General features: G+C 38.0%; 12 protein-coding genes and 1 non-coding gene across 13 annotated transcripts; 5 read left to right on the top strand and 8 right to left on the bottom strand.

The window, feature by feature from the left end:
* Nucleotides 1-199: 199 nt before the first annotated feature.
* Nucleotides 200-1,399, top strand: FAL1 (ATP-dependent RNA helicase FAL1; the record flags this gene model as incomplete). Its single annotated transcript, XM_018363467.1, has 1 exon — nt 200-1,399. One exon carries the CDS (start codon nt 200-202, stop codon nt 1,397-1,399), a length of 1,200 nt encoding a protein of 399 aa, XP_018223596.1.
* A 74-nt stretch (nt 1,400-1,473) lies between these two features.
* On the bottom strand, nt 1,474-2,067 carry ATG31 (Atg31p; the record flags this gene model as incomplete). Its single annotated transcript, XM_018363468.1, has 1 exon — nt 1,474-2,067. One exon carries the CDS (start codon nt 2,065-2,067, stop codon nt 1,474-1,476), a length of 594 nt encoding a protein of 197 aa, XP_018223597.1.
* A 143-nt stretch (nt 2,068-2,210) lies between these two features.
* Nucleotides 2,211-2,284, bottom strand: DI49_0221. The gene has a single exon. It is a non-coding gene; the product is annotated as a tRNA-Val (tRNA).
* A 1,208-nt stretch (nt 2,285-3,492) lies between these two features.
* SES1 (serine--tRNA ligase SES1) lies at nt 3,493-4,881 on the top strand (the record flags this gene model as incomplete). Its single annotated transcript, XM_018363469.1, has 1 exon — nt 3,493-4,881. The coding sequence occupies one exon, from the start codon at nt 3,493-3,495 to the stop codon at nt 4,879-4,881; it is 1,389 nt and encodes a 462-aa protein (XP_018223598.1).
* Nucleotides 4,882-5,515: 634 nt separating this feature from the next.
* RPS11A (40S ribosomal protein uS17) lies at nt 5,516-6,367 on the top strand (the record flags this gene model as incomplete). The annotated part of the gene is made up of 2 exons (XM_018363470.1): nt 5,516-5,560; nt 5,942-6,367. The coding sequence occupies 2 exons, from the start codon at nt 5,516-5,518 to the stop codon at nt 6,365-6,367; spliced, it is 471 nt and encodes a 156-aa protein (XP_018223599.1).
* A 208-nt stretch (nt 6,368-6,575) lies between these two features.
* On the bottom strand, nt 6,576-8,291 carry NSI1 (Nsi1p; the record flags this gene model as incomplete). Its single annotated transcript, XM_018363471.1, has 1 exon — nt 6,576-8,291. One exon carries the CDS (start codon nt 8,289-8,291, stop codon nt 6,576-6,578), a length of 1,716 nt encoding a protein of 571 aa, XP_018223600.1.
* A 366-nt stretch (nt 8,292-8,657) lies between these two features.
* VPS54 (Vps54p) lies at nt 8,658-11,339 on the bottom strand (the record flags this gene model as incomplete). Its single annotated transcript, XM_018363472.1, has 1 exon — nt 8,658-11,339. The coding sequence occupies one exon, from the start codon at nt 11,337-11,339 to the stop codon at nt 8,658-8,660; it is 2,682 nt and encodes an 893-aa protein (XP_018223601.1).
* Nucleotides 11,340-11,865: 526 nt separating this feature from the next.
* On the bottom strand, nt 11,866-14,934 carry REG1 (protein phosphatase regulator REG1; the record flags this gene model as incomplete). Its single annotated transcript, XM_018363473.1, has 1 exon — nt 11,866-14,934. One exon carries the CDS (start codon nt 14,932-14,934, stop codon nt 11,866-11,868), a length of 3,069 nt encoding a protein of 1,022 aa, XP_018223602.1.
* An 864-nt stretch (nt 14,935-15,798) lies between these two features.
* RAD28 (Rad28p) lies at nt 15,799-17,322 on the bottom strand (the record flags this gene model as incomplete). Its single annotated transcript, XM_018363474.1, has 1 exon — nt 15,799-17,322. One exon carries the CDS (start codon nt 17,320-17,322, stop codon nt 15,799-15,801), a length of 1,524 nt encoding a protein of 507 aa, XP_018223603.1.
* Nucleotides 17,323-17,535: 213 nt separating this feature from the next.
* MIX14 (Mix14p) lies at nt 17,536-17,901 on the top strand (the record flags this gene model as incomplete). The annotated part of the gene is made up of 1 exon (XM_018363475.1): nt 17,536-17,901. One exon carries the CDS (start codon nt 17,536-17,538, stop codon nt 17,899-17,901), a length of 366 nt encoding a protein of 121 aa, XP_018223604.1.
* Nucleotides 17,902-18,157: 256 nt separating this feature from the next.
* Nucleotides 18,158-18,754, bottom strand: PST2 (flavodoxin-like fold family protein; the record flags this gene model as incomplete). Its single annotated transcript, XM_018363476.1, has 1 exon — nt 18,158-18,754. The coding sequence occupies one exon, from the start codon at nt 18,752-18,754 to the stop codon at nt 18,158-18,160; it is 597 nt and encodes a 198-aa protein (XP_018223605.1).
* A 3,307-nt stretch (nt 18,755-22,061) lies between these two features.
* MRH1 (Mrh1p) lies at nt 22,062-23,036 on the top strand (the record flags this gene model as incomplete). Its single annotated transcript, XM_018363477.1, has 1 exon — nt 22,062-23,036. One exon carries the CDS (start codon nt 22,062-22,064, stop codon nt 23,034-23,036), a length of 975 nt encoding a protein of 324 aa, XP_018223606.1.
* Nucleotides 23,037-23,672: 636 nt separating this feature from the next.
* LYS14 (Lys14p) lies at nt 23,673-26,027 on the bottom strand (the record flags this gene model as incomplete). The annotated part of the gene is made up of 1 exon (XM_018363478.1): nt 23,673-26,027. The coding sequence occupies one exon, from the start codon at nt 26,025-26,027 to the stop codon at nt 23,673-23,675; it is 2,355 nt and encodes a 784-aa protein (XP_018223607.1).
* Nucleotides 26,028-26,867: the final 840 nt, after the last annotated feature.

Consider the following 26,867-nt stretch of genomic DNA (forward strand, 5'->3'; position numbering starts at 1 on the left):
TGTTCTTTTTCACAGCCGTCGAGAAGACTTCAACCGAGGTTGAAAAATTTAATTCATGCGATGAGCTAGATAATAGCAGAGCCCAAAAAAAAACCTTGAGGCACATAGAAGACGTCGATATACTAAGGCACTAGTCTTTCATAAAAAGCACCAACCGCTAATACAAACAGAAGTACAATAAAATAAGAACAGAGCCGATATGTCGTTTAACAGAGAAGAAGATCAAAAGTTGAAATTCAAAACATCCAAGAAATTAAAGGTGACTTCGACTTTTGAAAGCATGGATTTAAAGGAAGATTTACTTCGAGGTATATATTCATACGGGTTTGAAGCACCATCCTCTATCCAATCGAGAGCCATCACACAGATTATCTCTGGTAAAGATGTTATTGCACAAGCACAATCAGGTACAGGTAAGACAGCAACCTTCACTATTGGCCTTTTACAAGCTATTGATTTAAGAAAAAAGGATTTGCAAGCACTGATACTGTCTCCTACACGCGAATTAGCAAACCAAATTGGACAAGTAGTGACAAATTTAGGCGATTATATGAATGTCAACGCATTTGCAATGACAGGTGGTAAGACCTTGAAAGATGACTTGAAGAAACTCCAAAAAAATGGCTGCCAAGTTGTCAGCGGTACACCAGGAAGAGTATTAGACATGATAAAAAGGCAAATGTTGCAAACAAGAAATGTCCAGGTATTAATCTTGGACGAAGCTGATGAATTGCTGAGCGAAACTTTGGGTTTCAAACAGCAGATATATGATATTTTTGCTAAATTGCCTAAGAATTGCCAAGTTGTTGTTGTAAGTGCGACAATGAATAAAGACATTTTAGAAGTGACCAGAAAATTCATGAATGATCCTGTTAAAATCTTAGTGAAGAGAGATGAAATATCTCTTGAAGGTATCAAACAATATGTCGTTAATGTTGATAAAGAAGACTGGAAATTCGATACCTTGTGTGATATATACGACTCTTTGACCATCACACAGTGTGTAATATTCTGTAATACGAAGAAAAAGGTTGATTGGTTATCGCAGCGTCTAACTCAATCTAACTTTGCTGTGGTTTCAATGCACGGGGATATGAAACAAGAAGAGAGAGATAAAGTTATGAACGATTTTAGAACTGGTCATTCTCGTGTGTTGATATCCACTGATGTTTGGGCACGTGGTATTGATGTTCAGCAAGTTTCTTTGGTCATCAACTATGATTTGCCTGAAATAATAGAAAATTACATTCATCGTATTGGTAGAAGTGGTAGATTTGGCAGAAAAGGTGTGGCTATAAACTTCATCACCAAAGCTGATTCAGCAAAGCTAAGGGAAATTGAACAGTTTTACGTTATCAAAATAAAACCAATGCCAGCAAACTTTGCGGAATTATCATGAAAATATACATCATATATACTTATATAGATATCATAAGAATGTTTGTTTATTCACGTTGTTTTTCTTTCCCGTTGTCATATAGAGTTGGAAACCATTTGTAATTGTTCATTTTGTGTGACGTAGAGTTTAATCAAGTCATTTAAGCTTAACTCTCGAACAGAAGGAGATAGGTCACAGAACTGTGAAATTACGTCAAGTTCTAAATCCAAGTCCATTCCTAGTTTATCGCTGTCAATACTAACGCCTTCCCCATCATCATTTAGTTTATCGTCACTATTATGCGATACAAGCGTTCTTAACTGATTCTCCTCCAATCCAGGGCTGCTTACTCTGTGAGATAGAAGTTCGTATTGATCACTGACCAGCGTGACATCTTCCAGAGATCCTGATTCGTTTAACTGAACAATAATGACATTCTCTGGTTCATCCTCCTCCTTATCTATCCCTGCTGTTAAAGCAGTACCGCTTAGGTCTGCAGGGTCCCCTTCACTATCTTCAAATAAGCACTTTATGTTAGTCGGAAACATGGCACAATCACTTCCGTCAGCGCCCTTAGATTCATTATTGTATGTTGGCAGATCATTGTTGCTTGTTCTCTTGTCATTGGCTTTATTTTCTTCTAATTTGTGCTTGACGTTTTTATCATAAACAGTTACAGTGATATTCATCTCTGTTGTTAAGCATTTCTCAAACGTTGATTCAATAGCGATAACGACTTATGGCAGCACGCACTCCGCCATCAACAAGCACTTTCAATACTATCAACCCTTAATATAGGATATTTATTACCTTCGCGCAAAAAAAATAGGAATGATCCAACCGAGGTTCGAACTCGGGATCTTCGCCGTGTAAAGGCGACGTCTTGAACCACTGGACCATTGGACCCGAAACCTATTGGAAGTGTCTTCTGCAGAAGTTCGTTGTACTGTTTTGATGGGAAGAGTTTGGATCGTGATCTTCATGAGTTTACTAAAATCTGTTGATAATTAGTTAGTATAGTAAGTTTTGATGATTAAGAATAAGCAGTTCTTTCTTATTATTATATAAGAGAGGTATATAAAACACATGCWGATTGGTTATTTAAAAACCAATGGTTCAGACATAATTCAGAATATGGACAATAAGTTATCATGTATAACTCGTCCTCTTATATCTTAATTTCTGATCAATTAATAGACCTTCAATCTTATCTTCACTGATTACCAGATTTGGTTATTTGTATCATGATGAGACAATGTTTATCAATAGTAATAGTGTTAATATTATTATTCTTCTTTCAGATATTTTATCATACATGAATTAATGTGTATGAAGGCACCTATTCTAATAAAATCATTATTTAATAATTCAAGTCGATGGCGACTACGGCTTGTCGAAATATGTATTTCTCCTTTATTTTTTACAAGGTTCAAGTCTTTGCTGAAAGGCAACAGAGTCAAGATATGCTGCCTTCTGCGGCTACTTATAAAATGTTTCATTATAGCAATGTTATATGATTGTATAGCCTACCACGCGTCCGCCCTAACTAGTTTTTGGTACTTGATCTGTTACCGAGCTGTAATATCAACCTACTTCTATTCGGCTACTAATATAGCCGCTTACAGTCGTATATGAGCTTTTCTTTACAGTGTGTATTAAAAGAAAATTCTGAGCTTAGACCCAAGGCAAACAATTTAATCAAAAAGTAAATCGTTCTGACCTGACACTATAAGCTAGCTGCTCTGCAGGCGATGCTGGATTTGAATATACGGCTAGTTTAGCATATAGAGCGCGCTTATCTATGGTGTATGTATGCCAGACATCTTTATCACTTAATTAAACAAGTTAGGGCAACCGACAATGACTGGAAATACGAAACGCAAGCTCTGGCAGTGTTGCTGGCATTAACTCTATTCTCATGTGGTTTTTACATCAGTCCTTTCGTGTAACGAAAAAAAAATGTATCACGTGGCGAAAATTTTTTCTATTTTTCTCTTCGAATTACTTGAATTGTAATGAAAAGATATAAGAATTACAACCTATGTATACTTGTAGGGCATTAAAAACAATAGAACTTCCTGAAAATCTGGCTAAGGGTAGACTACAAAAGAAAAATGTTGGACATTAACCAATTTATCGAAGAAAAGGGAGGTAACCCAGAGCTAATCAGACAATCTCAAAAGGCTAGAAGTGCCAGTGTCGAAATCGTTGATGAAATCATCGCTGATTACAAAGATTGGGTCAAAACAAGATTCGAATTGGATGAATTAAACAAGAAATTCAACAAGGTTCAAAAGGACATCGGTTTGAAATTCAAGAACAAAGAAGACGCTTCTGAATTGTTAGCCGAAAAGGAAGAGTTGACCCAGCTCAAAAAGAAATTAACTGAAAAGGAACAAGAAGAAGATAATGGCTTGAAGAAAAAGATCTTCCAAGTCGGAAACATCGTTCACCCATCCGTTGTTATTTCCAACGATGAAGAAAACAATGAATTGGTTCGTACTTGGAAACCGGAAGAATTAGAGACTGTCGGCCCAATCGCTTCTGTAACTGGCAAGCCAGCCAGCTTGTCTCACCATGAAATCTTGTTGAGATTGGACGGATATGATCCAGATCGTGGTGTGAAGATCTCTGGTCACAGAGGTTACTTCTTGAGAAACTATGGTGTTTTCTTAAACCAAGCTTTAATCAACTATGGTTTACATTTCCTAGCTGCTAAGGGCTACATCCCATTACAAGCGCCAGTTATGATGAACAAAGAAGTTATGGCCAAGACTGCCCAATTATCTCAATTTGATGAAGAATTATACAAAGTCATTGACGGTGATGATGAAAAATATTTGATCGCTACTTCTGAACAACCTATTTCCGCTTACCACAGTGGTGAATGGTTTGAAAAGCCACAAGAGCAATTGCCAATCCATTACGCTGGTTACTCTTCTTGTTTCCGTAGAGAAGCTGGTTCCCATGGTAAGGACGCTTGGGGTATCTTCAGAGTTCATGCTTTTGAAAAAATTGAACAATTTGTCATAACCGAACCTGAAAAATCTTGGGAAGAGTTTGAAAAGATGATCTCTTACTCTGAAGAATTCTACAAGTCATTAAAGTTGCCATACCGTATCGTTGGTATTGTCTCTGGTGAATTAAACAATGCCGCAGCCAAGAAGTACGATTTGGAAGCTTGGTTCCCATACCAAAAGGAGTACAAAGAACTGGTCTCTTGTTCAAACTGTACTGACTACCAATCCAGAAACTTGGAAATCAGATGTGGTATAAAGAAAATGGGTGACAGAGAAAAGAAATACGTCCATTGTTTGAACTCTACCTTGGCTGCTACCCAAAGAGCTTTGTGTTGTGTTCTAGAAAACTACCAAACTGAAGATGGTTTAGTTGTTCCAGAAGTCTTGAGAAAGTACATTCCAGGTGAACCAGAATTCTTGCCATTTATCAACGAGCTCCCAAAGAACTCTACTTCTAGTAAAGACAAGAAAAAGAAAAATTAGATGTAGTTTGATTGCGAACCTTATATATCTGTCGTTTTGTCCTACTATTCCTTTTTCGAATGTATATCTCTATAATAATTCTATGTCCGTAGAGCTATATACATTATCCCTTAAATAACTTTACCATTCTCACGAAAAATAAAACGAATGAAAAATGAAGCTTAATAATCAACAGTAATTGAATCAACCATACCAATCATAAAGGAATAGCTACGTGTAGTCTCCAAAGCAATGCTTCTTTTTAACCCAGACATATCTTAAACCCATTCATTCTATAACAGCTTTTTCAATACTGCCATTTCTTCCTCTCCGAGGCCAGGCGGCGCCTAGTCCGGCGTATACTCTCTTTCCTTCTGTGCGGGCCCAATCCTAGGCAGAGAAAATGCTACAATCCGAAGGTCCGGTCCGCGAAGCCTGGTTCTTCGGCCTAAGGGTACGGGGAACGAATTCTACTTGGTCTCGCTCACGCGGATCTCGTAGACCTTCCTCTGCAGGGAAGCCTTCCACAATATTCACTTTTTTCAAAATTGTACACGGTGGTGGAACCAGTCTAAAAGGTAGTATACCTGCATCTTGTTTTGAAATTGTTAATGTTTGTTTAAAACGTCGAAAAGGAACTTAAATAACCAGCGAGATGTCCACTGAATTAACTGTTCAATCTGAAAGAGCTTTCCAAAAGGTATGAATTTAACAACGATAGTGTATCGGAAGGATATAATGAAATTTTACCACTATACAGAACTTCACGCACAGGGGAATATGAACACAGGGTCTGATGTGGAAGTGTCCGCTCAGCAGACTGGCTTTAGAAACAATTTTGTTCTCACCAGAACTCTTCGTAGCAACGGCTTACATAGATAAAAACTGCCAATTAATGTTTCGATATTTATGTTGGTGAGTAGGAAGCCAGAAACTGTGAAAAATTGAAAATAAAACAATGCTAAGTGGACTTCATGGTGGATGAATGCAAGAGTAAATTTCCCTTTCTTTCTGATCATATGATTGCGAACTACTTTACTAACTTTTGTATCATTATTATATGATTTTTTTTTTATTTTAGCAACCACACATCTTCAACAACCCAAAGGTTAAGACCTCTAAGAGAACCAAGAGATGGTATAAGAACGCTGGTTTGGGTTTCAAGACCCCAAAGACCGCTATTGAAGGTTCTTACATTGACAAGAAATGTCCATTCACTGGTTTAGTTTCTATCCGTGGTAAGATCTTGACCGGTACCGTTGTCTCCACCAAGATGCACCGTACTATTGTCATCAGAAGAGCTTACTTGCACTACATTCCAAAGTACAACAGATACGAAAAGAGACACAAGAACGTCCCAGTTCACGTTTCCCCAGCTTTCCGTGTCCAAGTCGGTGACATTGTTACCGTCGGTCAATGTAGACCAATCTCCAAGACTGTTAGATTCAACGTCGTCAAGGTCTCTGCTGCTACTGGTAAGGCTAACAAACAATTTGCTAAGTTTTAAGCTGATTTTAAAATTGGAATAAAACTTACATAACTGTTTATTTTATAATTATTTGTATAATGTATCAAAAAATATAAATTCAATAATCTCCAAATCGGCGGAAGTGAAAGTTACCTAATTAAGATTTGTAATCGATCTGTCGATCGTCTTCTAAATCTTTTAGACCAGCAACTTACGTTGCACTTGTTATCTATTTAGTCTATATATTTTACTTTTTTTGATTCATCTGTTCTAGTAGTATATTAATTATATCGGCCATGGGTCTTTCTTTGTACCCTTCAATCCTTTCTCTCATCTGCTCGTAACATAATCTAAGTTCAAGACCAGTCCTTAAGGAATCAGGTTTAGAAGCGGCTAAACTGTCCCAATTTATATTTGAGTATGATGTTTCGGCGAACTGCTTCAGTTGTTCTAACAACCATTTCCTTTCGGAAGAGGGAATGCTCAACATGCTCTTATAGGCTTCATCAGTCACTAGTTTGTTCCATTTGTAGCGACATTGTATACGGGATCTTGTTCCACTCATTCGTTCACTAACTACAGTCCAGTTAATCATATCTTTGAAAGTAGGATTATCACTGACCTTCTTCCCCTTTGGACCTCTGGTATACATTTGGTTGTATCCATCTTCGTTGTTAGCTGCCTCAGTTTCTTTCATCCTTTGATAATTGTGTGCTTCTTCGATCATTTCGTTTACTACTGTCGTCAGTAACTCTTCTTCTTCCTTTGACCATCTTTTAGATCCTCTTTTGGAGCCACATTTCATGTAGTTTCTCCAACGGTCTCTACAATCTTCAGGCATTCTACCTAAAAGATTTCCTACCTCAGTCCAGTGGCCTTCTTTTTCTAAACATAATCTCGCCAGTTCTTGATCTTCCTCTGGTGTCCATTTCCCACGCTGTTCGAAAATGTGATATTTTCTTCTTATATGTTTATAAATCGAAGATCTAGTCCTATAAGACAGAACTTTGCTGATATTCGCCCAAAATCCATCTCTAATAACTCCATCAGTAGACCAAATTCTCTCACACATTTGCTGTCTATCTAGGTTTCTTATTTGCATGTATTTTTCAATGAATTGGTCCAAAGCATCTTCCTCACTAGGACTAAATTTCCTGCCTATGGATTTTGTAATAGCACCATCCATAGCAGACGCTTTAACAACGTCAGATCGTAGTAACACAGTACCCTCTTTCTCCTCATCTGATGTTGGTTGCGGCTCTTCTAATTTAACATCTTTCTCCGGTATTTTTGCTGTTCGCTTGATGTAGCTGCCATTACTTGAAATTCTCTCTAACTCGGCGTAGTTCTTGACAAGAGCATTATTAGCATTGTTTTCTTGTGAATTCTCGTCAACGTGTGTTGGTTTACTCGAATTTCTTACCGAGTATGCCTTCTCCGCATCTACATACTTATCGAAAGCTGTTTCAGCAATGAGATCATCGGGTGAAAATGCAGGTGTTGTCAGAGCATCATCTAGTGTTCTTAACTCTGGATCGAGAACCATTTTTATCTTTGCTGTTCTCTCTTTGAATTTTTTTGATTTGTGGTGCTTCTTCTTCTCTGATTTGCTACCAGAACCGTCTTTGTGGCGATTTTTCTTGTGCTTCTCTTTGACTGTACTGTTGTATGCAGCAGCAATGGCAGCCATAGCAACAGAATCCGGTTCAATGTCATCCAATTTGCGTGAATTATTTGCCTCAGACGTCTTCAAAAACCAATCCATTTCAATATCCTTATCGCTATGAGACTTCTTCGAACCGTGCTTCTTCTTCTTATCATGTTTCTTCGACCTCTTCTTACTCTTTTTGCCATGATCCTTTATGTCAACACCAACATACTTCAGTACCGCCTCTTCTACTGATTCCTTGGGATCTTTATCATTCTGGAATTTTTTTACGACTGAGCTTGACGCACTATCCATTTTATCTTTCCTCGTAACGTGGATCGAAAACACTTGCTTGCTCACTTACAAATGCTATTCTACGCCAGCTGCGTTATGAATGAGCTTACACGCTACTACTGTGGGCGATGAGCTGTGAACCAACTGTCAGGGTAATTTAGGCGCGTTTTTATTACAGCTGTAAAAGGTCCTTTCAATTTTATATTTTGAAAAACCTTGACCTTTCGCTGCTTGGCCGTTATTTTTGACCGCCTAAATTTGAAAAGGCAAGTGTATGAACACAATAGAAAAAGTGAAACTTTTCAGGAAATAACATCAAAGATTTCGTTAGTTTTAGAAAAAGTATATAATTGTACATGGTATGTGGTTTGATCCTTTTTATCATATTCATACAGGTGGTGGAGGGGCATTCGCCATGTATATTTTGTTCGATGAAGTTTGGTATTGTCCCAGTAAGCTTGTATAATGGCTCGGATCAAACGGTTCAAAATCCTTGCTGGAGTTGGAAAGCCTTCGATAAAAGCTTTGAACAATTGCCACAAATTCGGCAAGGCAATCTAATGATTCTCCCATAATAGATAAGTTTCTACCCGTTTTTAAAAGCGAATTTCCAGGTTGTGTGACAGAAGCCATGGCGCTACTATTATAATATTGTAGTACATCGTAACACAACTTCTCAAAATTCGGCAAATACATAGAAGGAAGGTTTATTGAAAGCACCATCAATTCCTTTATAGTTTCAATGGCAGTGAGTAAAGACTGACTCGCCACAAATGTTTTATCGCCAACGACAACCGATTTTCTATGACCTTGGGACGCTTCATCCCCTTCCTCTTTGCGTTTGTCTTCACTTCCGTTGTTTTCGGAAGCATAGAAACTACGTGTCATGTCTAAAATAGCCGTCCATCTTAGTGGGTCTATGTCTATACTGGATATAATATCATTAACATCGCTTTGGATGGACGGATCGACGATGTACGGTACCCATTTTTCGGTGTCGATCTTTTTCTTTATATTGCGGTAGTTTCTTGAGCTTTGTGCGTTTGCATAATGTTTAATCTGGGACGCTAAAACGTCACTCAAATATTTTGTTAAAAATTCCCCGCTTAATATTTCACACTCTTGAATAAAAATAACACATATGGCATAAAATTTTAGGAAATAGTCGTACCGCAATGATATGTTCAACTCTCTTCTTACAGCAATAATTTTACCTGTACGTAATTGAATAATTCTAATGATTTCGTTAATACCGGTACGAATATCCAACTGCGTAATCATGTTGTGTTGGTTTTCGTTTGGGTTCTTCACTGATGCTAATTCATTGAGAGATATGTCTAATAGTAATTTTTGATGCCCGTAAAGTCTTCGAAGAGCCTCTAAGGCATGTGTGAATATATTTACAAGCATAGACTGAAATTCAGCGGGTGTTTGCTCTTTTATTAGCCGTGAAAGTTTGGATCCGCTCGTAGAGCCGTTGTTACATTGCTTTTCGTCGAGAGTATTGCCATCTTTGTCAACTAAGCATGCATTTTCAGTTGGGAGATAAATCTTGATAACAGATTTAAGCTCAGCAATAGACTTTTCTCTGTAGAGGTCGAAGGCACTGGTTAACTCTTCACATCTATTTAACTTGACTATCAATCCTTCTATCTCTGAGGAAAAAGTATCGGTGAATATGGTCTGTTTTTTATCATTAGATCCGCTTTTTAGTCTACATAACGTCTCTTTGGTCTCGATTGATTGGCAGAAAGACTTCAAATCATCTATAAGAAGGTTTGATAATTGTAGACTAAACTTCCCTCCTATCTCGATCTTCATATTCGTTAAAAACTCTCTAGTTGCCGATAGGGCAGGTATGGTTTTCAAATCACTCAGCTTATATGGCCATGGCCGGGTCCAGTTTTGAACATCTCCGTCATTCGAATCGTTACCCTTGATCAAATGGTCGATTGATTTTATTAGTTCTAAACACGTATCAAATTTCTCCTCGTTATACAGCGTTTTGCATTCGTCCGTCTTGCTTAATACTAGTTTTGCTTGCAATAGCCCCTGTTCCAGCTTCTCTACATTCTTTCTTTTGAAAATCATCTCCAGATGCGATATTTTTTTTTTGATATTCTCATCATCGATGGTTTTGATATTTTTAGATAATTCCTTTAGTTCACTTATCGTATCATAAGCTCTTTGCTGAATATTGTCAACCTCACTTAGCGCGTGGAAGAATTTATGTGACGACTTGGATATTTCCGTAACCAGCAACGTTTCTACGATATCCAAGTAATCATTTAATTTATCCCTCAACTCAAAAAAGGCGCCTTCCCTCTGGGCTTGTTCTTTCATATCTAACTTCGTTAAAAACAAATCGATTCCGTCCAAAACCTTGTGGAACGTCCGAGGGTTATCTAATTGAAACTTGTCGGAAAAGTAGAAGCCGGGTACATTGCTTATTAGTTCAGAATCATTTTGTCTAAGGTTTTCTTCAAATGACTCTCCGTTTCTGTTGTCTTCCTCTCGAAGCTCTTTTAATTGCTCCATTTGGTTCATGTTTCTTATATTATTTGTACTTTGAAATATTTGATATTCATTCTTGATGTTCTCGACATAATCTTTCACGTGTCTTTTCCAGTGGTCATCTAGTTCTGTTTTGCTTAGGCTCACCGGTGGTATATCTGCGACGGTTGGATAATTCAGCCAGTTTTTCCTTCTTGTATTCATAACGATTTCATAAATAGAGTTGTTCCCTAATGGTGAGAAATCCATGGATCCACTATGCGTTTCGTTCTCAAATCCAAAAGATCTACTATTGGCGACGGATATAGTTCTGGAATCAAAGCTTCTTCGTGGCGTTAATGAATCCAGACTCATTCTTGAAGATCTTCTCGCCTTTGGTGTGACACTGCCGGATATACTTAAAAGATCATCGTTGAGGGATGTATCGCCTTCTATATTAAAGGAAGCAGCGTCACTATTCTTGGAAGGTGATCCCTCGGGTATAACAATTTTGGGACGAGTGCTTGCCTTTCGAAGTCCCTGGCCTTTATTCTGAGGTGCTTCATTGACGGACATATTCCGGATGCTTCGCGAAAGAGATGAGTCGTTCTTATAACCGTTTGGGATGCTACTGGTGCCAGTGACCGTAAGTTGTGGCTAAAACTGAGGCGCGTAGTGTTTAGATTTATCTTTTCTTTAGGCTGATACCTATTTTTTTTTTTAAAACCCTTTAAAGATCGAAGAATAAAACATCAACAACGTTCATTTTAAAAATCGTTAACCACGGGTATATATGTCAGAGGGTTTTGTATATCTAATCACAATGTGTCACTAACGTGACGACCCATCCAACACAATGGGAAATACGTCAGTTGTTATACATGGGCACCCTAATAGATGTTATACATTGTAGAAATATATAGAGAGAAAACCTAAAGCTAATCTAATTGCGTATGTAATATCTCTTTCTGTGTCATTTCGTCCTTGACAATATTCACTAGTTACAGCATAAATGAGCCCAGAATGTGGCACTGTTCTAAACTACTTGGACTTTCTGATTTCTTTCATGTTGCAGACTTGTTCTTTTTTTCTTCTTTTCTTTTCAACTGTCAGTACTGCTGCTGTTTTCTCGTTGTTTACCATCGGTTTTTTTCCATGGATGTAAGTACTTGCTTGCCAAACCCTTTGCGTTATGCATCACCTTCTGTAAACTTTCGTTGCTTGAATCTGCCATAAAAGTTTCTTTTCCTGCGGCATGGGCGCTATCAGCGTTCTTGTCCTTGGTCCTATCCGTGTTATCTATATGACAATCCTCAAATCCTTTGGACAAAGTGTCAATTTCTGGTTGGTCCCGCTGGTCCATCACACCTCCTCCTGAAACGACAGATTTAATGGAGTCATTCCTGGGGGAAAAGTAACCTTCTATGGCAACATCACTTGAGCCCACTTCGGCAGGTGAAGGAGTATTATTTACAATTCTAAAGCTCTGTGAGCTATCTGATGCATTTTGTTGCTTTGAGGGTGGTATTTTCTTTTGCGTTGGAATATTTACCGGGTTAGATGTTGCATTATTTATTGAAGCGTCTTGGTTAGTCAGCTGGTTGGTCACCAGCATCGGCCTCTGTTCCTCGTCGCTGCTACTCTCTTCCTCACTATCTGAATTGAATATGAAATTTCCAGAAGAGGAATTACGTTTTAATGGATATGGCCTAACAGCCTGCTGTGCATCTTTGTTTTCGTCAGTTCTTCCTTTTATGAAATCAGTAGGTTTCTTGGCCTGAGATAAAGGAGTTTCTGAAGAACGTGGTTGTGCAAGGTCATATAAAGAACTGGTAGATTCATCCCTTCCTAATGATAAGGTTCTCCTTAGTGATAGTCCTTCGTCCTGGTTATCATCTACCGCTTGGTTCTCACTATCTTCCTCTTCTTCGTCATCGCTGCTCTTATACTGGGAGTCTTCAATAAACTGTTGTTCGCTATCCGACGAAGAACTGTAATTATCATCGTCATATAATAGCATGTGTGATCGATTTTGACAATTATTATCATTAGCGGGGAATTTATTTGGTTGTGTAGTTTTGTTTTTTTTGGACTGAACGGCATTGCTAAACTCGTAAGTCGATGCATTGTCGTCGGCAATAGCCGTTTGAAGATCCATTCCTTCTGGCACATCTACGATATCACATGAGTCCACTGGCAAAAAGCTTGAAGTATCACCAGTGTAAACAGAATTATAGTCATATATGTAATCATAACCTCTGGATGTATTGACATTATGTGAGACAGCATTACCATAACCATTGAATTCGCTGTTGTCGGACTCTTCATCGGATCCATAATTCAAAGTTGTGTCAGGAAGTAGCTTTATTATAGGACGCACATGAGATCTCGAGGTGAAAGATGAACCTATAGAGGAGTTATCTGTTAGTGGTGAGTGAATTCCAGAATCAGACCTCCTTGAAAATCCAGCATTTATGTAAAGACCACCATGCTCTTCATCTTCCGAGTGAGATGATGATGAAGAAGATGATGATGATGATGATGACATATCATCATCACTAGCACCGGCATTACGATAATTAGATGCGGAGCCATTTGAGGAGCCTAACATTGGAGTATTGTTATTGTTTATGGTAGTAACATTAGCATTGTTATTAGCATCAATATGTTCCTTGTCTCCATCATTATCGTCCGATTGAGATGCTGGATATCGTAGCGCCATACATTGTTCCACTCTATCATTAAAATGTATATGTCTATTTTTAGTGGGCTTGTTGGGTTTTTCGCTTGGGCTTGATGTTAATATTGACGACAATCCTACCGAATGGTTTTCGTTATCTCTATTCAATCCAGATTTCGATGAATAAAGTTGGTGAAGGTTAGAGTGTAAAGACGAGTCCACGTTTTCGTCTAAGTAGTCAATATCATTGTCATTAGTGTTATTCTTAAGAATGCTTTTATCTGCTTGTGGAAGTGACGGCGTTCTTTTACCACGAAGAGCAGATTTTAAATTTGAAGTCTCTATACCCCTGTTATCGTTCTCATTTGGATTGCCCCCCAAGGAGTTCGGTATCGTGGAAGATTTTTTGTCTGTTTTTTCTGAAGGTTGGCTTTTCAAACTTACGTTACTGTTTGACTTTTTTGGATAATGATAATATTGGGCGTTAACTTGAGCAGCCAAAGCATCAAAATCGTCGTGAACGTTTTTATTTCCGTTGGGATCCATTATAACTGATGCATGCTTCATTTCTGTCATGTGTTTTCTTGCCTCGTTTAGTTTCCATAAAGCATTGTCCTCTATAATTTCCGTGACGGTCCTTTTCTTCAATATTGGTTTAGGAGCGGCGGCTGGTGACTTTGATTTCTTAGTGGGCTTTGTCATTCTTTTGGAATTTTCATCATCCGAACCATAACCTCTTTCCAAATCGTGCTCCTCCTCTTTTTGAACATTAACTTCAGAATCACGTACGATAGGCCCATACAGCCACGTGACGTCTGAGTCCTTTGACCAGTTAACCACTTCAGGAGAGACTGTTTTTAAATTGTTTCTCGCCTTTGCCCATGTTCTCCATGATGCGTTCTCTAACCTAGCAGCATTTACCAAATCTACGTCCCTTTTCTTTTTCTTCAAAATAATATATTTCCAAGAATTAGAAATTTCTGACTCCTTCCATTGATGGGATAGATAGTCTACATGTCTTTCAGGCTCTACTACTACGTCATTATCATCCTGTGGAAGTAAATAGCTATCATTATCTGCAGGAGGTGGAGAAACAGAAGTTGAGTGGTCGTGATAGTCATTATCGTAATCATCATCTGAAGAACTACCTGATGAATTATCATCAGATGTGTTGTCGTAGTATTCATTGTCGTCATTATATAAATCGTCTGACCTTCCCAACAGTTTCTTAGTAGGATCGATATATTCATCGAGTAGGCCCATCGACCTTGTTCTTTTAAGGTTGAAGGTTGATTTATGGAATTCATCATCGCTTTTTGCTTGAACAGCCATCGATATTGAGGGTCCCATATCTTCATCGTCGTTGTCGTTATCGTTACTAGCAACATTGTCATTGCTTTTGCTACTAATCTCTTCGTTAGCATTTCTATTTACATGCTCATCTTCAACATCGTTTTTACCAGCAAAGTAATTTGCTAAATTTGTTGACATTTTGAATTTCCTTTTGATTGTACTTTCTCTTTAAGATTTAGTAATCTCCAATTCAGCTATCTTCACTTTTTTTTTTGGCTTCTACGTTGGTCTAAGGTACTAGAAGTGTGGTTGATATTATATGTTAGTCTTCGCTATTGTTATGTCCTTACTAGTCACCTTTGAGGAGGCAGTGCTAAATTAAAGAAAAAAAAGTGAGCAATTATCTATATCCTGATACAGCTGAGGGACTATAAGTAGAATACTAACCCTGGTTGTAACTTCCTTCTTTCTATTAAAAAAGTCCAACAATAACCCTTTCTCAAGCTTTTTCGTTTGAAGTCGCGTCTCCTATATGGTATCTTCTCCTGTCTTTTCTTATCCTTTTTATTTCTTAAAAAAGACCTGATGGGGGTGTGTCGACAGAGTGTTTATGTTTTTTCGTTGTCCTATTTACCTCGTGTTCTTCTGTCTTTGTCTTGCAAAAGGTTGTTGCACAATCTCAGGGTTGGTTCCTTTCTTCAATATCCAGTATGAATTCAAATGCAAACAAAAATAGAGTGAATAAAAAAAGCTGCTTTCGGCCCGGAACTAATTAACTCGACTCTATCTATTTCTATAATGGGAGAAGAACGAAACTACAAAGAAAGCGAAGGCGATAAGAAGCACTGTATATCCTGGTATAAACAGTAGAAATCAAAGCATACGGTGCACGTTTGGTTTACAACGTACGCCTGTATGGCAGACGTTATCCTACAATATTATCCTTCTATATCCGTGCGGAGCGATTTTTTATTAGTCCCGGGTAATAGCCGCTTTTTATACAATAGACTAGCTAATAGAGCCACTAATGATTGTTCTTCTATCTATACGTGCCTACAAAGCTCAGGAACACTCAAAAATGGACCCTCCATCACTGACAGTGTTGCTGTTAGTTCCCAAGAACAGTCTGAGACCAACAGAGTTCATCATATTTGTCTGTAAGGCCATGGAACTAAATTGGCAATGCGAGGCCAAACTTCTCTTTACTTGATTATGCCCCATTGGGTATTCAAGTTTGTTCCATAGTTTTCCTTCCTCTGTGTTGTATATTTGTATTTCCCCATTATCAGTGATGCACAGTAAGAACTTGTCAAACCAGAGCAATCTTTGTGAAAGTCTCTTCTTGTATTTGATACGGTTCAGATCCTGCGGTCCTAACTGCTTATAACTCGTAATATCGTCTTTTCGTAGTATCTCAGTAAACGGTCTCCAAATAATCAATTTTCCATCCGCACCAGTAGAACATAATTCCGAGCCTTCGTTATTCCATACAATGTCACAACAGCATTTCAAATGAGCGTTCGATTCGTTGGAACTAAAATACACATCATCTCCACTGTCATTATTGTTTCCTATAATGTCTAGTCCTTTTTTATTTCTTTTCAGTTGCAAATATAACTTATTCCTCATCCTTAAATCCCATAATTTTATTCCGCCCTGCATGTCGCCACATGCAATGATCTGTTCTCTCACTGGGTTAAACTTACAGCATAAGATTTCGGACTGCATTCGTGTCTTGTTTCCCATTCCAAGTGTGGTGATACCTGAATTCATGGTTCTTAAATCGATCAGTCTTGGGTAATAGTCTTCACTTGCTACGACAAGCAAAGAACTACTATCAGCAATGTTATTGTCAATTTGGTTTATTTTGTACCCTAAATTTATATTTTGAACTGCCTCAAACCTATTTGTGTCCCATAGTTTGACAGTCTTATCATTAGATCCTGTGAAAAACATGCCATTGTCCGTTCTGTACCATTTCAAAGTAGTAATTCCATACCTATGATGCGATATTACATCTTCTGCATCAGTTTCTGATAGTGAAGTGTTTCTAACGCCTGCGCAGCCGTTATTTGCACTTGTCATATGTGACCTTGAACCCGAATCTGTTGCAGTACTTTGTCTATACATTCGGTATTTGTTTCTTTGTGTTTGGAAACTGTGAACTAATCTTGTAGCATTAGAATCATGTAATCGTTGTTTTTTATCCTCATGATACGGTGTTTGAGTGTGTTCACTATCATTTTGGTGAGGCTGTCGTTTGATGAAATTTAGTCTTTTGTTGATTAGTTCTTGTTGACCTTCATCGTTCTGATGAGATGATTCATCTAAACCCCATACTGAAAGTGATCCGTCATCACCACCTCCTAATAACACTTGACCGGTGTTATCAATATCAAGACAGCTAACGCCTATATTTAAGTGAGTGCTCTTGCCTGTATCATGAATGGACCGTCTATTGAAACAGTAGTTTTTTAAGTTTAACGAGGGCTCTTCGAGAATCCTTTCAAACTCGTTTTGAATTGTTCTTCTGTGAAATTCATCAAATGAAATGTCGCCCAGTCTGTATTGCAAAAATAGATCCATGGCCAGCCATGTGTTTCGTGCTACCAACAAAACAACAACGAGTCAATCTTTTTTCCTTACCTTATGGCTACAGATGAGACTCTAGTGCATACGAAAATTCGGAGATCGTTTTTCATACGAAAACCCGTTTATAAGTAACATAAAGGGTCCCCCTAATAGATAGACGTTTTCTTACAGTGGGCCAAGAAGATATAATAAGAGAAGGTGTAGAAGATGTCTGACGTTTTAGACGAGATTGTAATAGAAGACGTTGTGGCAAATTGCCCACAGGAGTTTTTGCAGTATCACAAGTGTATAAGGGATAATGAGGATAATCCTGGGAAATGCCAAGATGGAAGATTGACGCTATCGACGTGTATCAGAGAGAAAGTGCCCAGTGTGAAAAGTATCATGAGTGAATGTAGTGAGCCAATGAAGAAATACGACCAGTGTATTCGCGATAATATGGGAAGTAGAACAATTAATGAGAATTGCTTAGGTTTCTTACAAGATTTAAGGAAATGTGCAGAATTGCAAGTTGAAAACAAAAACATCAAGCCTACGATTAACGGAACGAGCTTGGAATTAATTAAGAAATAATATTGGGACTCTTTTTACCCGTATTTTCTGCTACTTATACCTTTGTATAGTACGATATATATTCCTGTAAATACCATAAAAATCTAGCCAAGAGAAAAAAATAAAACTAAGATTATACATTTTTTTTGAGAATATTTCTTTATACATTTTATTGCCTTTTTATCATTTAATACTATATATTAATGTTCAAATAAGAAGGTTTCTTCTTCTCTACAGAAAAAGAGCTACAGAGTCAAAAACACCACTTCTACAAAACTTAGAATTTAGCAATAGTTTCGTAAAAAGTCTTACCTTGGGTTTCGTGTACCTGTAATTCCAAAGCGGAAGGAGATCTTGAACCGTCACTGCCAGCGATGGTACCAGCACCCCAGGGAGAACCCCCATGGACTTCGTCCATGTTGGTTAATTCGGCGAAAACATTCTTGTAACCCAATGGGACAAAGATGATACCGTGATGAGCCAAAGTGGATAGAGAGTTCATAATAGTGGCTTCATTACCACCACCGGTCCCGGTGGAGACGAAACAGCCAGCGACTTTACCGTGTAGAGCCCCTTTAGCCCATAACCCACCGGTACGGTCCCAGAATGCCTTCCATTGAGCGGGGAAGTTACCAAATCTGGTTGGGATACCAAACAGGAAGGCATCGTATTCGGTCAAAGTGTCCTGGGTGGCAATTGGGTAGTCTGGCTTTGGGGCTCCGCCGAGGGCCTTGACAACTTCTGGCGACAAAGTTTCTTCGACTTGGTAGATGTCTGCAGACCCACCAGCAGCTTCGATACCCTTCTTTTCAGCTTCGGCAGTGGCAGCGACGTGGCCATATAGCGTGTAGATGATAATAGCGACTCTTGGCATGATGTGTTGTTGTTTATATATTAGAGGGGGGGGATGATTCTTAATATCAATTCCTTCGTTGTTCTCAGAAAAAGGATATATAGTTGAATAAGGAAAAAGAACCGGGCTGAGATAATTGCTCGATAACCAGCTTCTTGATTTATATGTTTTTTATAGTTGTCCGGAGGGTGACAATTCCAACGTGCGAAAGGGGCCACTTGCGCTAGCTATGCTGAGCCTTACGAAGACGCACACTAAGGGCCCCGCACTATTATCAATTTTTTAGTAAGAGGAGCAACCGGGCGGGTAACGTGCGGCGGTTAGTGGTGATAACAGGAAATTACTAAGGAATCAATAAGTCAGAGGCCTGAGGCGAGAGTTCGGCGCGGTGACGCCTCAGGGTGTGGTCTATCTGTCTGGGAAGCATGATGTTGCCTAGGATTCTATGGTGAAGGTTACTGATGGGAGACACTCGAGTTCCATTAGCTGGTTCAGCTTGTCTGCTTCGCCTTTTGTTTGGTTTAGAGAGTATTAGACAAGACAGAGTATATTGCTGATATGGATGATTATCAGTACGCAAGAGCAAAACCACCAATTCGATGTCTATATGCAGCTATCATTTATATTTTTGTTCTAGCTTGTGATCTTAATGTGTCATTGTCCGTATTTTCTTCTTTTCCTATTTATTCAAATAAAAACAGAAAATTAGCGACTAAATAATAAAATGAAATAGCAAAAGAAAACAAGATACTGGCGCCGTTAGGTTATCTACATAAATCCGATACTTCTAACCGGTTGTTGGAAGCCTTATTAAGAACGAACACTGCTCCCCGAGGATATAGTCCAAGAGCAGTGGCTATATGAGCAAGACGTATTTAGTTTTGTCGCTAGGCAAGCCATTGATCTTTCAACAGGACGTTTCTGACGATGGAGTTTTACATGTTTTACGCTCACGGCCTGAATTCAAATGTACTCACGCAAGAGGGAAGAAAAAGAAAAAAAAAGGCACGAAAAGGCAAATCTTATCGTACTGCTAGGAGGAGTAGGATGGAATGCAAAGATTTGTTGAAAGCAGGCCTGGCATGGGGAAATAAGCTACGTCTGCGTGTTCATGCTTCCTAATGCTGTATTTGAATTTTAGGACCGCTTTATGGTAAAACAAAACACAGAAAAAAGCTTGAAACCCAATTGAGTGATATCTCCGGTTGCACATAGGGCCGTATAGATATCCAAACGAGGAAAGCGTACCTCGATTTCAAACCCTCAAACATCTTGTTACCTAATGCGCACGTAAGTTGGTTGCTTTGTTTGTTTGTTTGTTTGTTTGTTTATTTGTTTATGGAGACGCGCTTTTTAAGCGACCTTTTTAGTCTGGCCGGCGGTTTGCGTTGTTTTTTGCCACTCAAACTCCTGGATTATCTAAAAAAGGGTTTTACGCTCTCTTTGTTCTCATTGACGGTTTACACGGAACAATTACCCCGAAAGGGACATACAATATGAAAAAACGGGTTAGTTTGCTTTATTGGGTAATAATAGGACATTCGGAGCATACAATTATAGGCCGATGGCTGCGTGTAATGATCAATATTACAAATCCCTGATTTTGTTTATATAAGTGGAGTATACTAGAAAGAGTGGGAAGTACTGACGATCCAGGAAGAAACATCCTTTCAATCAACCCACAGTCTTGCTTTAGGGTGCCTTTTAATCCACCGTTTTACGCCACGTAAAAAGGGAGTTTGGAATATATGAGTGTCCTTCAAGAGTAGCCGCAAGGTTTCCACTATAACTTGATATTTATTCCTCGAGTTCTCCCCCCCTCACCTCTGTTTATAATGAGCTCAGGGAAGGCAGTACAGTAAACAATTAAACAGCCAAAAGAGCCAGACTGGCGCTGTTTGGAACAATTAGGTATTACAAGTATATTTATCACGTTATATTCGCTAGTAAAGCAGTAAGCAGGGCCTAAATGCTCGCGGTGCTCAAGTAACTTTCTCTTTTCTGCTTAATTAGTCTAATCGAAGCGGTTGCCTTTTACATCACCTTTTTTTTTTCCTTTTTTTTTCCCCTCGAGCAAAGGGCGCTTAAATGAAGGAAAAAAAGGGACTTAGTCAGATGTGCAATGAGCGGACTTCGTTAAAACTGAAGAGGGCCACTATCAACTATTGCTTCTTGCTTTGGGAGAGGTACTCCAAGCTAGAATCTACCAAGGCCGTATAGAAAATGAGCATGCAAATCAAAGGTGCAGTCATAGGCCATTCGCTGCCAACTTTTAACCCTCGCTTCCAACTCTGTCTGTCTTGGCGGTTACCAAAAAAAAAAAAGAAAAACGTAATTCAACAACGGAGTTGAAAAAAAAATGGTACCGGCGCCTAATGGAAGAGGAGGGAGGGAATAATTCCCTCCACAGAAAGACGCAACTCACAATCGTCGTAGTTTTCTTTGCAAGAGACCCAAACCTCAACCACTTTACTCTTTCCCTTTTGAGAGATATATCAGTTTGCGGTAATAGGTAAAACGAAAAAGGGCATGAAAAAAGAGATCACTTGCCACCATTTGGCCTCCCTTTACCTTTCTTACTTAATATTCTTCATCTTCATTTCTCCCATCCCTTCCCAATTGAGTTTTCTCCGGCTTGTTCTTAGTGCAGTAAGCAGAAAAATACCGTTTTTTTTCCCTCACCAGGACTTTTTATTAACCGAAAACCGGCAATCTTTGGTTTTCCTGGACAAAACAGGCAAAATAGAAATAAACACTCATACGAATCAGTGAAGATGTAAATAATCAATAGTAACGACTGCACAAGAACGTCAGAAAAGAAAAGAAAAAAACAGCTTAATCCCAAAAACAGTCTCCCAATTTTTTATCACCCATGTACATGAAAGGAAATTTACAAATACGGTCTTCGTAAAACAAAGAATATCTCAACCCGACTTCTTCATTTATAAGTAGTGTCTTTTCTGTTAATATACAACTTTATCCTCACTTTCTTTTCATTTTCCTCTGTTCCTTTTCTCCTACTTCTTACTTCTTCTCTTTTCTTTATAATTAGCTTATTTTGGTTCTTAGATTATTGTCACTTCTTTTGTCCTTACTGTTAAGAATATATCGTGAAGAAAAAGAATAATAAAGAAACCCAGAAAAGAAGAAAAAAAAGTTTCCTCGAACAAAAAAATTATTGTCGCAGTAAACCTTTTCTTTCTCTACAACCTAATTTTTTGACCCCATTTTAACACTAATTTTTTGCTTTAATTTCAACTAATATCTAATTTCTACTTAATATCTAATATTTTCTTTTAGCCTACGGAACAAAAGAAAAAAAATAAAAATGTCTACCTTTGAAACTTTAATTAAAAGAGGTGGTAACGAAGCCATCAAACTTAACCCTCCAACCGGTGCTGATTTCCACATCACCAGTCGTGGTTCCGATTGGTTTTGGACATGTTTCTGTTGTTACTTATTGTTCGGCCTAATTTTAACCGCCTTAATGTTCAGAAAACCCGTTAACGACAGATTCTTCTACTACACCGGTATTGCTCCAAATATTTTCATGTGTGTAGCTTACTTCACCATGGCCTCTAACTTGGGTTGGATTGCGGTTAAGGCTAAATACAATCATGTTCAAACTTCTACCCAAAAGGAACATCCAGGTTACAGACAAATTTTCTACGCTAGATATGTCGGTTGGTTTTTAGCTATGCCATGGCCTATTATTCAAGTCTGTTTGCTAGGACATACTCCAGTATGGCAAATTGCTTTCAATGTTTGTATCACTGAATTCTTCACTGTTTGTTGGTTAATTGCCGGTTGTGTTCACTCCACTTACAAATGGGGTTACTACACCATCGGTCTTGGAGCTGCCATTGTCGTATGTATCAGTGTTATGACTACTACTTACAACTTGGTGAAGCAAAAGGGGGATAACAATATTAGAATCGTCTTCCTCACTATCTTCAGCATCATTATGTTCATGTGGATCATCGCTTACCCAACCTGTTTCGGTATTACTGACGGTGGTAACGTTTTGCAACCTGATTCTGCCGGTATCTTTTTCGGTATCATCGATCTAATTGTTATGTGTTTCATCCCAACCTTATTTGTTCCAATTGCTTCTAACTTTGGTGCTGAAAGATTGGGCTACCACTTCGGTGATGACGCTTCTGAATCACACGTGGGGTCTTTCACTCCTAGACCAGTTGCTAGTCCAAAACCAGCTGCCACTCCAAAGTTAGGTGAAAAGAAGGACAAAAAGAAGTCCAAGAAGAGCAAGAAATCTAAGAAGTCTAAGAAGTCTGAGGAATAGATTAATTTTCACGTTAAGTGTTGATCATCTATAAAGAACATTCTATCCTTTATTCAACACCTCTTCTATCAGTGGATAAAAATTGTCTTTATTAGTTACTTTTGACAAGATTACTTTTTTCCATCTTCAATTTTCACCATCTTTTTATTTTATTTTCCTGACGTTTCACTATTTTGGTTCGTTAAATTGTCCACCTTTCCTTGTCTATTTTTTATTTTTTTCATATAAAGTGCAATTCTAAACTCATTTTTAATTTGATGGATTCCATTCAATCCATTTCGTCAAGCAATTATAATGCCATAACAATATCTTTGCTTAATGCATTTTGATCAAGAAACGTATATTTGATGATAAAAACAAGCTTTCTATACCCATCGTCATATGTATATATTTGTATCACTTTAATAGTTATTTTAATATTTGATAATAAACTTCTTCAATAATTTTCAGAGTTCTATTGAGATGTCATGTCGCTTTTCTTTCAAAAAGAAACGGCACTCTACGCCGCACTTATTTTTTGTAAATATCCTAAAAAAGAAAAAAAAAATGTCTCGGGGATTTAATGTGTCAGTGTCATTTTCCGCACGGCAAAGTACATGCCTATTTATCTATGAATGTGGTTATGTAAACAAAAACCTACCATGTTAAAACATCTTGTTCTTCTAGCCTATAACTTTGATCTTTACCATACCAAACCTTTTCTAGTCTATTAAGGTTATGTTCTGTAAGTCTTTGGAATTTACCACCATTGATCTTATAGTATCTTTTAACAATCGCCCTTGTCTCCTCGTCCATTGCGTTTAAACCCGCAATCAATACGGCAAAATTGCAATAGCAAGTTCTTGAATTGTGAGGTGGAGAATCACTGTTCAAAAATTTAAAAAATGACATTATCCTTTTCACCACTTGTTGAATAGTGATTGATTCTTTCGGTATACCCAAAAGTTTTAATAGGACAATCAACAAGAAAGATAAAACTTGTGTCTGATGCGAAATGTCATACCAACTAATGGCAATTTCTTCGCCGTTCTTCAATGTCACCATATCGATGGCATTGTCGTGAATGTTGCTAGTTTTCGGGTGTGATTGGTTGTCTGACGGTATAATTCCCGTCTTGTTGATAAATTCGTAATCTAGTTGCTTGTCAATCTCCACTAAAATTTTCTGTGTATTGAAGTATGATAAATGATCTTTAAATTTTTCGGCCGAAGGTTGAGACGACCAAAGTAAATAATCTAATTTCTTGGTGAACAAACCTTCATCTTTTGAAAAATAACTTTTTTCAGATGACCTAATTGTATTGAGTGATTTAAAGACTTCCTTAATAACAAGGTCGAAATCTTCTTTATGACCTCTTAATAGATTAAACTCATTTAATGGAGTCATGATATTCAGAAATTTTAATGAATCAACATACTGATAATCATATGGATCGAAAATGGCGTCTAGATCATTATTATCAATTAAAGATCCCCCTAATACCGTACTTATACTTGCAAATGTCTCCATAACCTTAAACCAGCTTTTGGCAACGTTCAGTACTTTTGATGAATTCCCGGAATTGATTTTTTTGAAAAGGTCTGTGACACCTTTTAAATGAGATCTCCATTGGGAATTCATCGAGTAAATGCAATCCCAGGCAAGCATGATAACTGTTAGAATAATAGGTTCTATCCTATTCAAAACGTTCGATTCATTTTTGAATTGTTCACCCAAGAGGCTCAGACAATGTGATAAGTACGCGCAATAGTTTCGTTCATCCTCTAGGTTATTGGATTTTCTGTATGCTATGGATGCGCCTGTAGCTAAAATAGAAGATAAAAGATAAGCCTCATTTTTAGCGAATGAAAGTAAAATGTCTCTTAGAGGATTTCCTTGGTTTTGAAAAAATGGGGCGATAGAATCCAAACAGTCGTAATAAAATATCTTTAGATATTTATCGTGGATACCACCCAGTTTGAAGGAATTTAACTTTGTATTGAAGGTTATTACATTATTCACCAAAAAAGATATAGGTACAGTGCTATTTGAGTTCGGCGCAGGTAAGAGTTCAGGAATGTCCAGATCGGGCAAATCCAATTCTTTTAGTTCTTCATTTAACAAGAAAGAATCATGCAGCTTCATATTAACCATATCATTTAAATTTTGCATTAGTAAGTTAACATCGTAACCGTTCATAGTAGTCGTGGGGTCAAGGTTTGGGATCTCTAAGGATTCTATCTCATTCAACGGCACAGTCTTAGAGCTGTCTATAATTTGCTTTGTGTCTGTGGAGTCATCATCTAAGTTTGGTCGAAGTGATTTTTTCTCAGGTTTACTAGACTGGTGCTGACGCTTGTGAGGGCCATGAGGATGATCGTCATCATGAATACTGTTATGCTTTCTGGATTCTTTTATCCTGTTCGTATTGGAAGTTCTTCTTTTCTTATTTTTGGGATTTAAAACGTAAACACATTCACGGTTTAGCCTTGCACACTGCCAACAAGTCGGTTTGGTTTCGTCGCATTTCATTCTTCTTCTTTTACATTCAGAACACCCATTTCTGGAATACTTTCGCTTAACTGTATTTCCCTTCTTATCTCTGACAGTTGAAGTTACAGCGGCATTTGGAGTCAAAGAAGAACGCCCATCATCACTTTGTTGTGAGCTAGCGGGATATCCTGTATTTTCATTACTATCGCTGCTGTTATTACTGTTCGCGCTTGAATCAAAAGTTTCACTTCTAGTATTAGAGTTCAGAGGCGAAGTCATCTGTCTATGATTAAATACGGTACCTAAAGATCCTGCTCTAGCATTTAAAAACGACAAAGAGGGTAAATTACTTTTTGGTTCAAAACAGCTAGCCGAAGTGTTGTATCGCTCACCACCGTTCGTGAATGATGAACTGCTGTCTAGTGAAGCTGGAGAGAGATAACTACCCGGTGGGGAGAGAAATTTAGCCAGCTCCTTATCTTGTGGGGAACTTTCATCCATATTGACAGGTTCAAACATCGTTGTAAAAAATCTTATACCAAAACAACAAAAGAAGGAAGGGATAAGGGTAAAAATAAGGACCAAAACGGAAATTTACCTGTGAACCTTCGCAGCAATACCTCTAGTTACGTGACCACTTCTGGTGGGGAGTTGTTCTTGGCCTTTTCCGTGGTAATTCAGAAAATAATTATTCTGATCAGCCTATCATTACGGTTTTGAAATTCCTCAGGAAATTTTCCACTGCCACCTTTTTTCAATTGAGTCATTTCGCGCATCCGTATATGGTGATAGTTATTTTGGCGCAATTGCCCCTAAGCGGCTAAAGCTGAAGGGCCTAATTACAGTTATGGACACGTTTAAGCTAATATATATCATTCAATGAACGGAGCATAATGTTCTTTTCGGAGTTGCCCCTCCGATATCCAGATATAGTCTCAGTTGTCCCTATAGATATTCTTCTTACCCTCGCATTGTTCTTGTTACATTATAGAGGTACATATCTAGTAATCAAATTAAGACAAACTCGACAATTCAATAGTCGTTCTTATATCCTGTGCTGAAACCCTGTTTATTAAAACCTTTCGAATTCGCATACATTGAAAAGCGCATGCCTGCTATTTATATCTGAAAATACCTTGTGTTTTCGAATAATTTTCACGCACACCATTTTTACAGAAGCAATCTGCAACAGCCGAGAAAATAGGAATCACATATGCATAGAAAAGTCTGTACGTAGTCCCTGCATAAAGAAACAGGTGAAAACTGTTGGAACAAGATTCAACTATTGTCCATCTATTACTAATATATACGGTGTTAAAAGATGACATAAATTACAAGACCAGTAAGTTAAGATTCAAA

The sequence above is a fragment of the Saccharomyces eubayanus genome, chromosome II (assembly GCF_001298625.1).
Source record: "Saccharomyces eubayanus strain FM1318 chromosome II, whole genome shotgun sequence".
Classification (NCBI taxonomy): Eukaryota; Fungi; Ascomycota; class Saccharomycetes; order Saccharomycetales; family Saccharomycetaceae; genus Saccharomyces; species Saccharomyces eubayanus.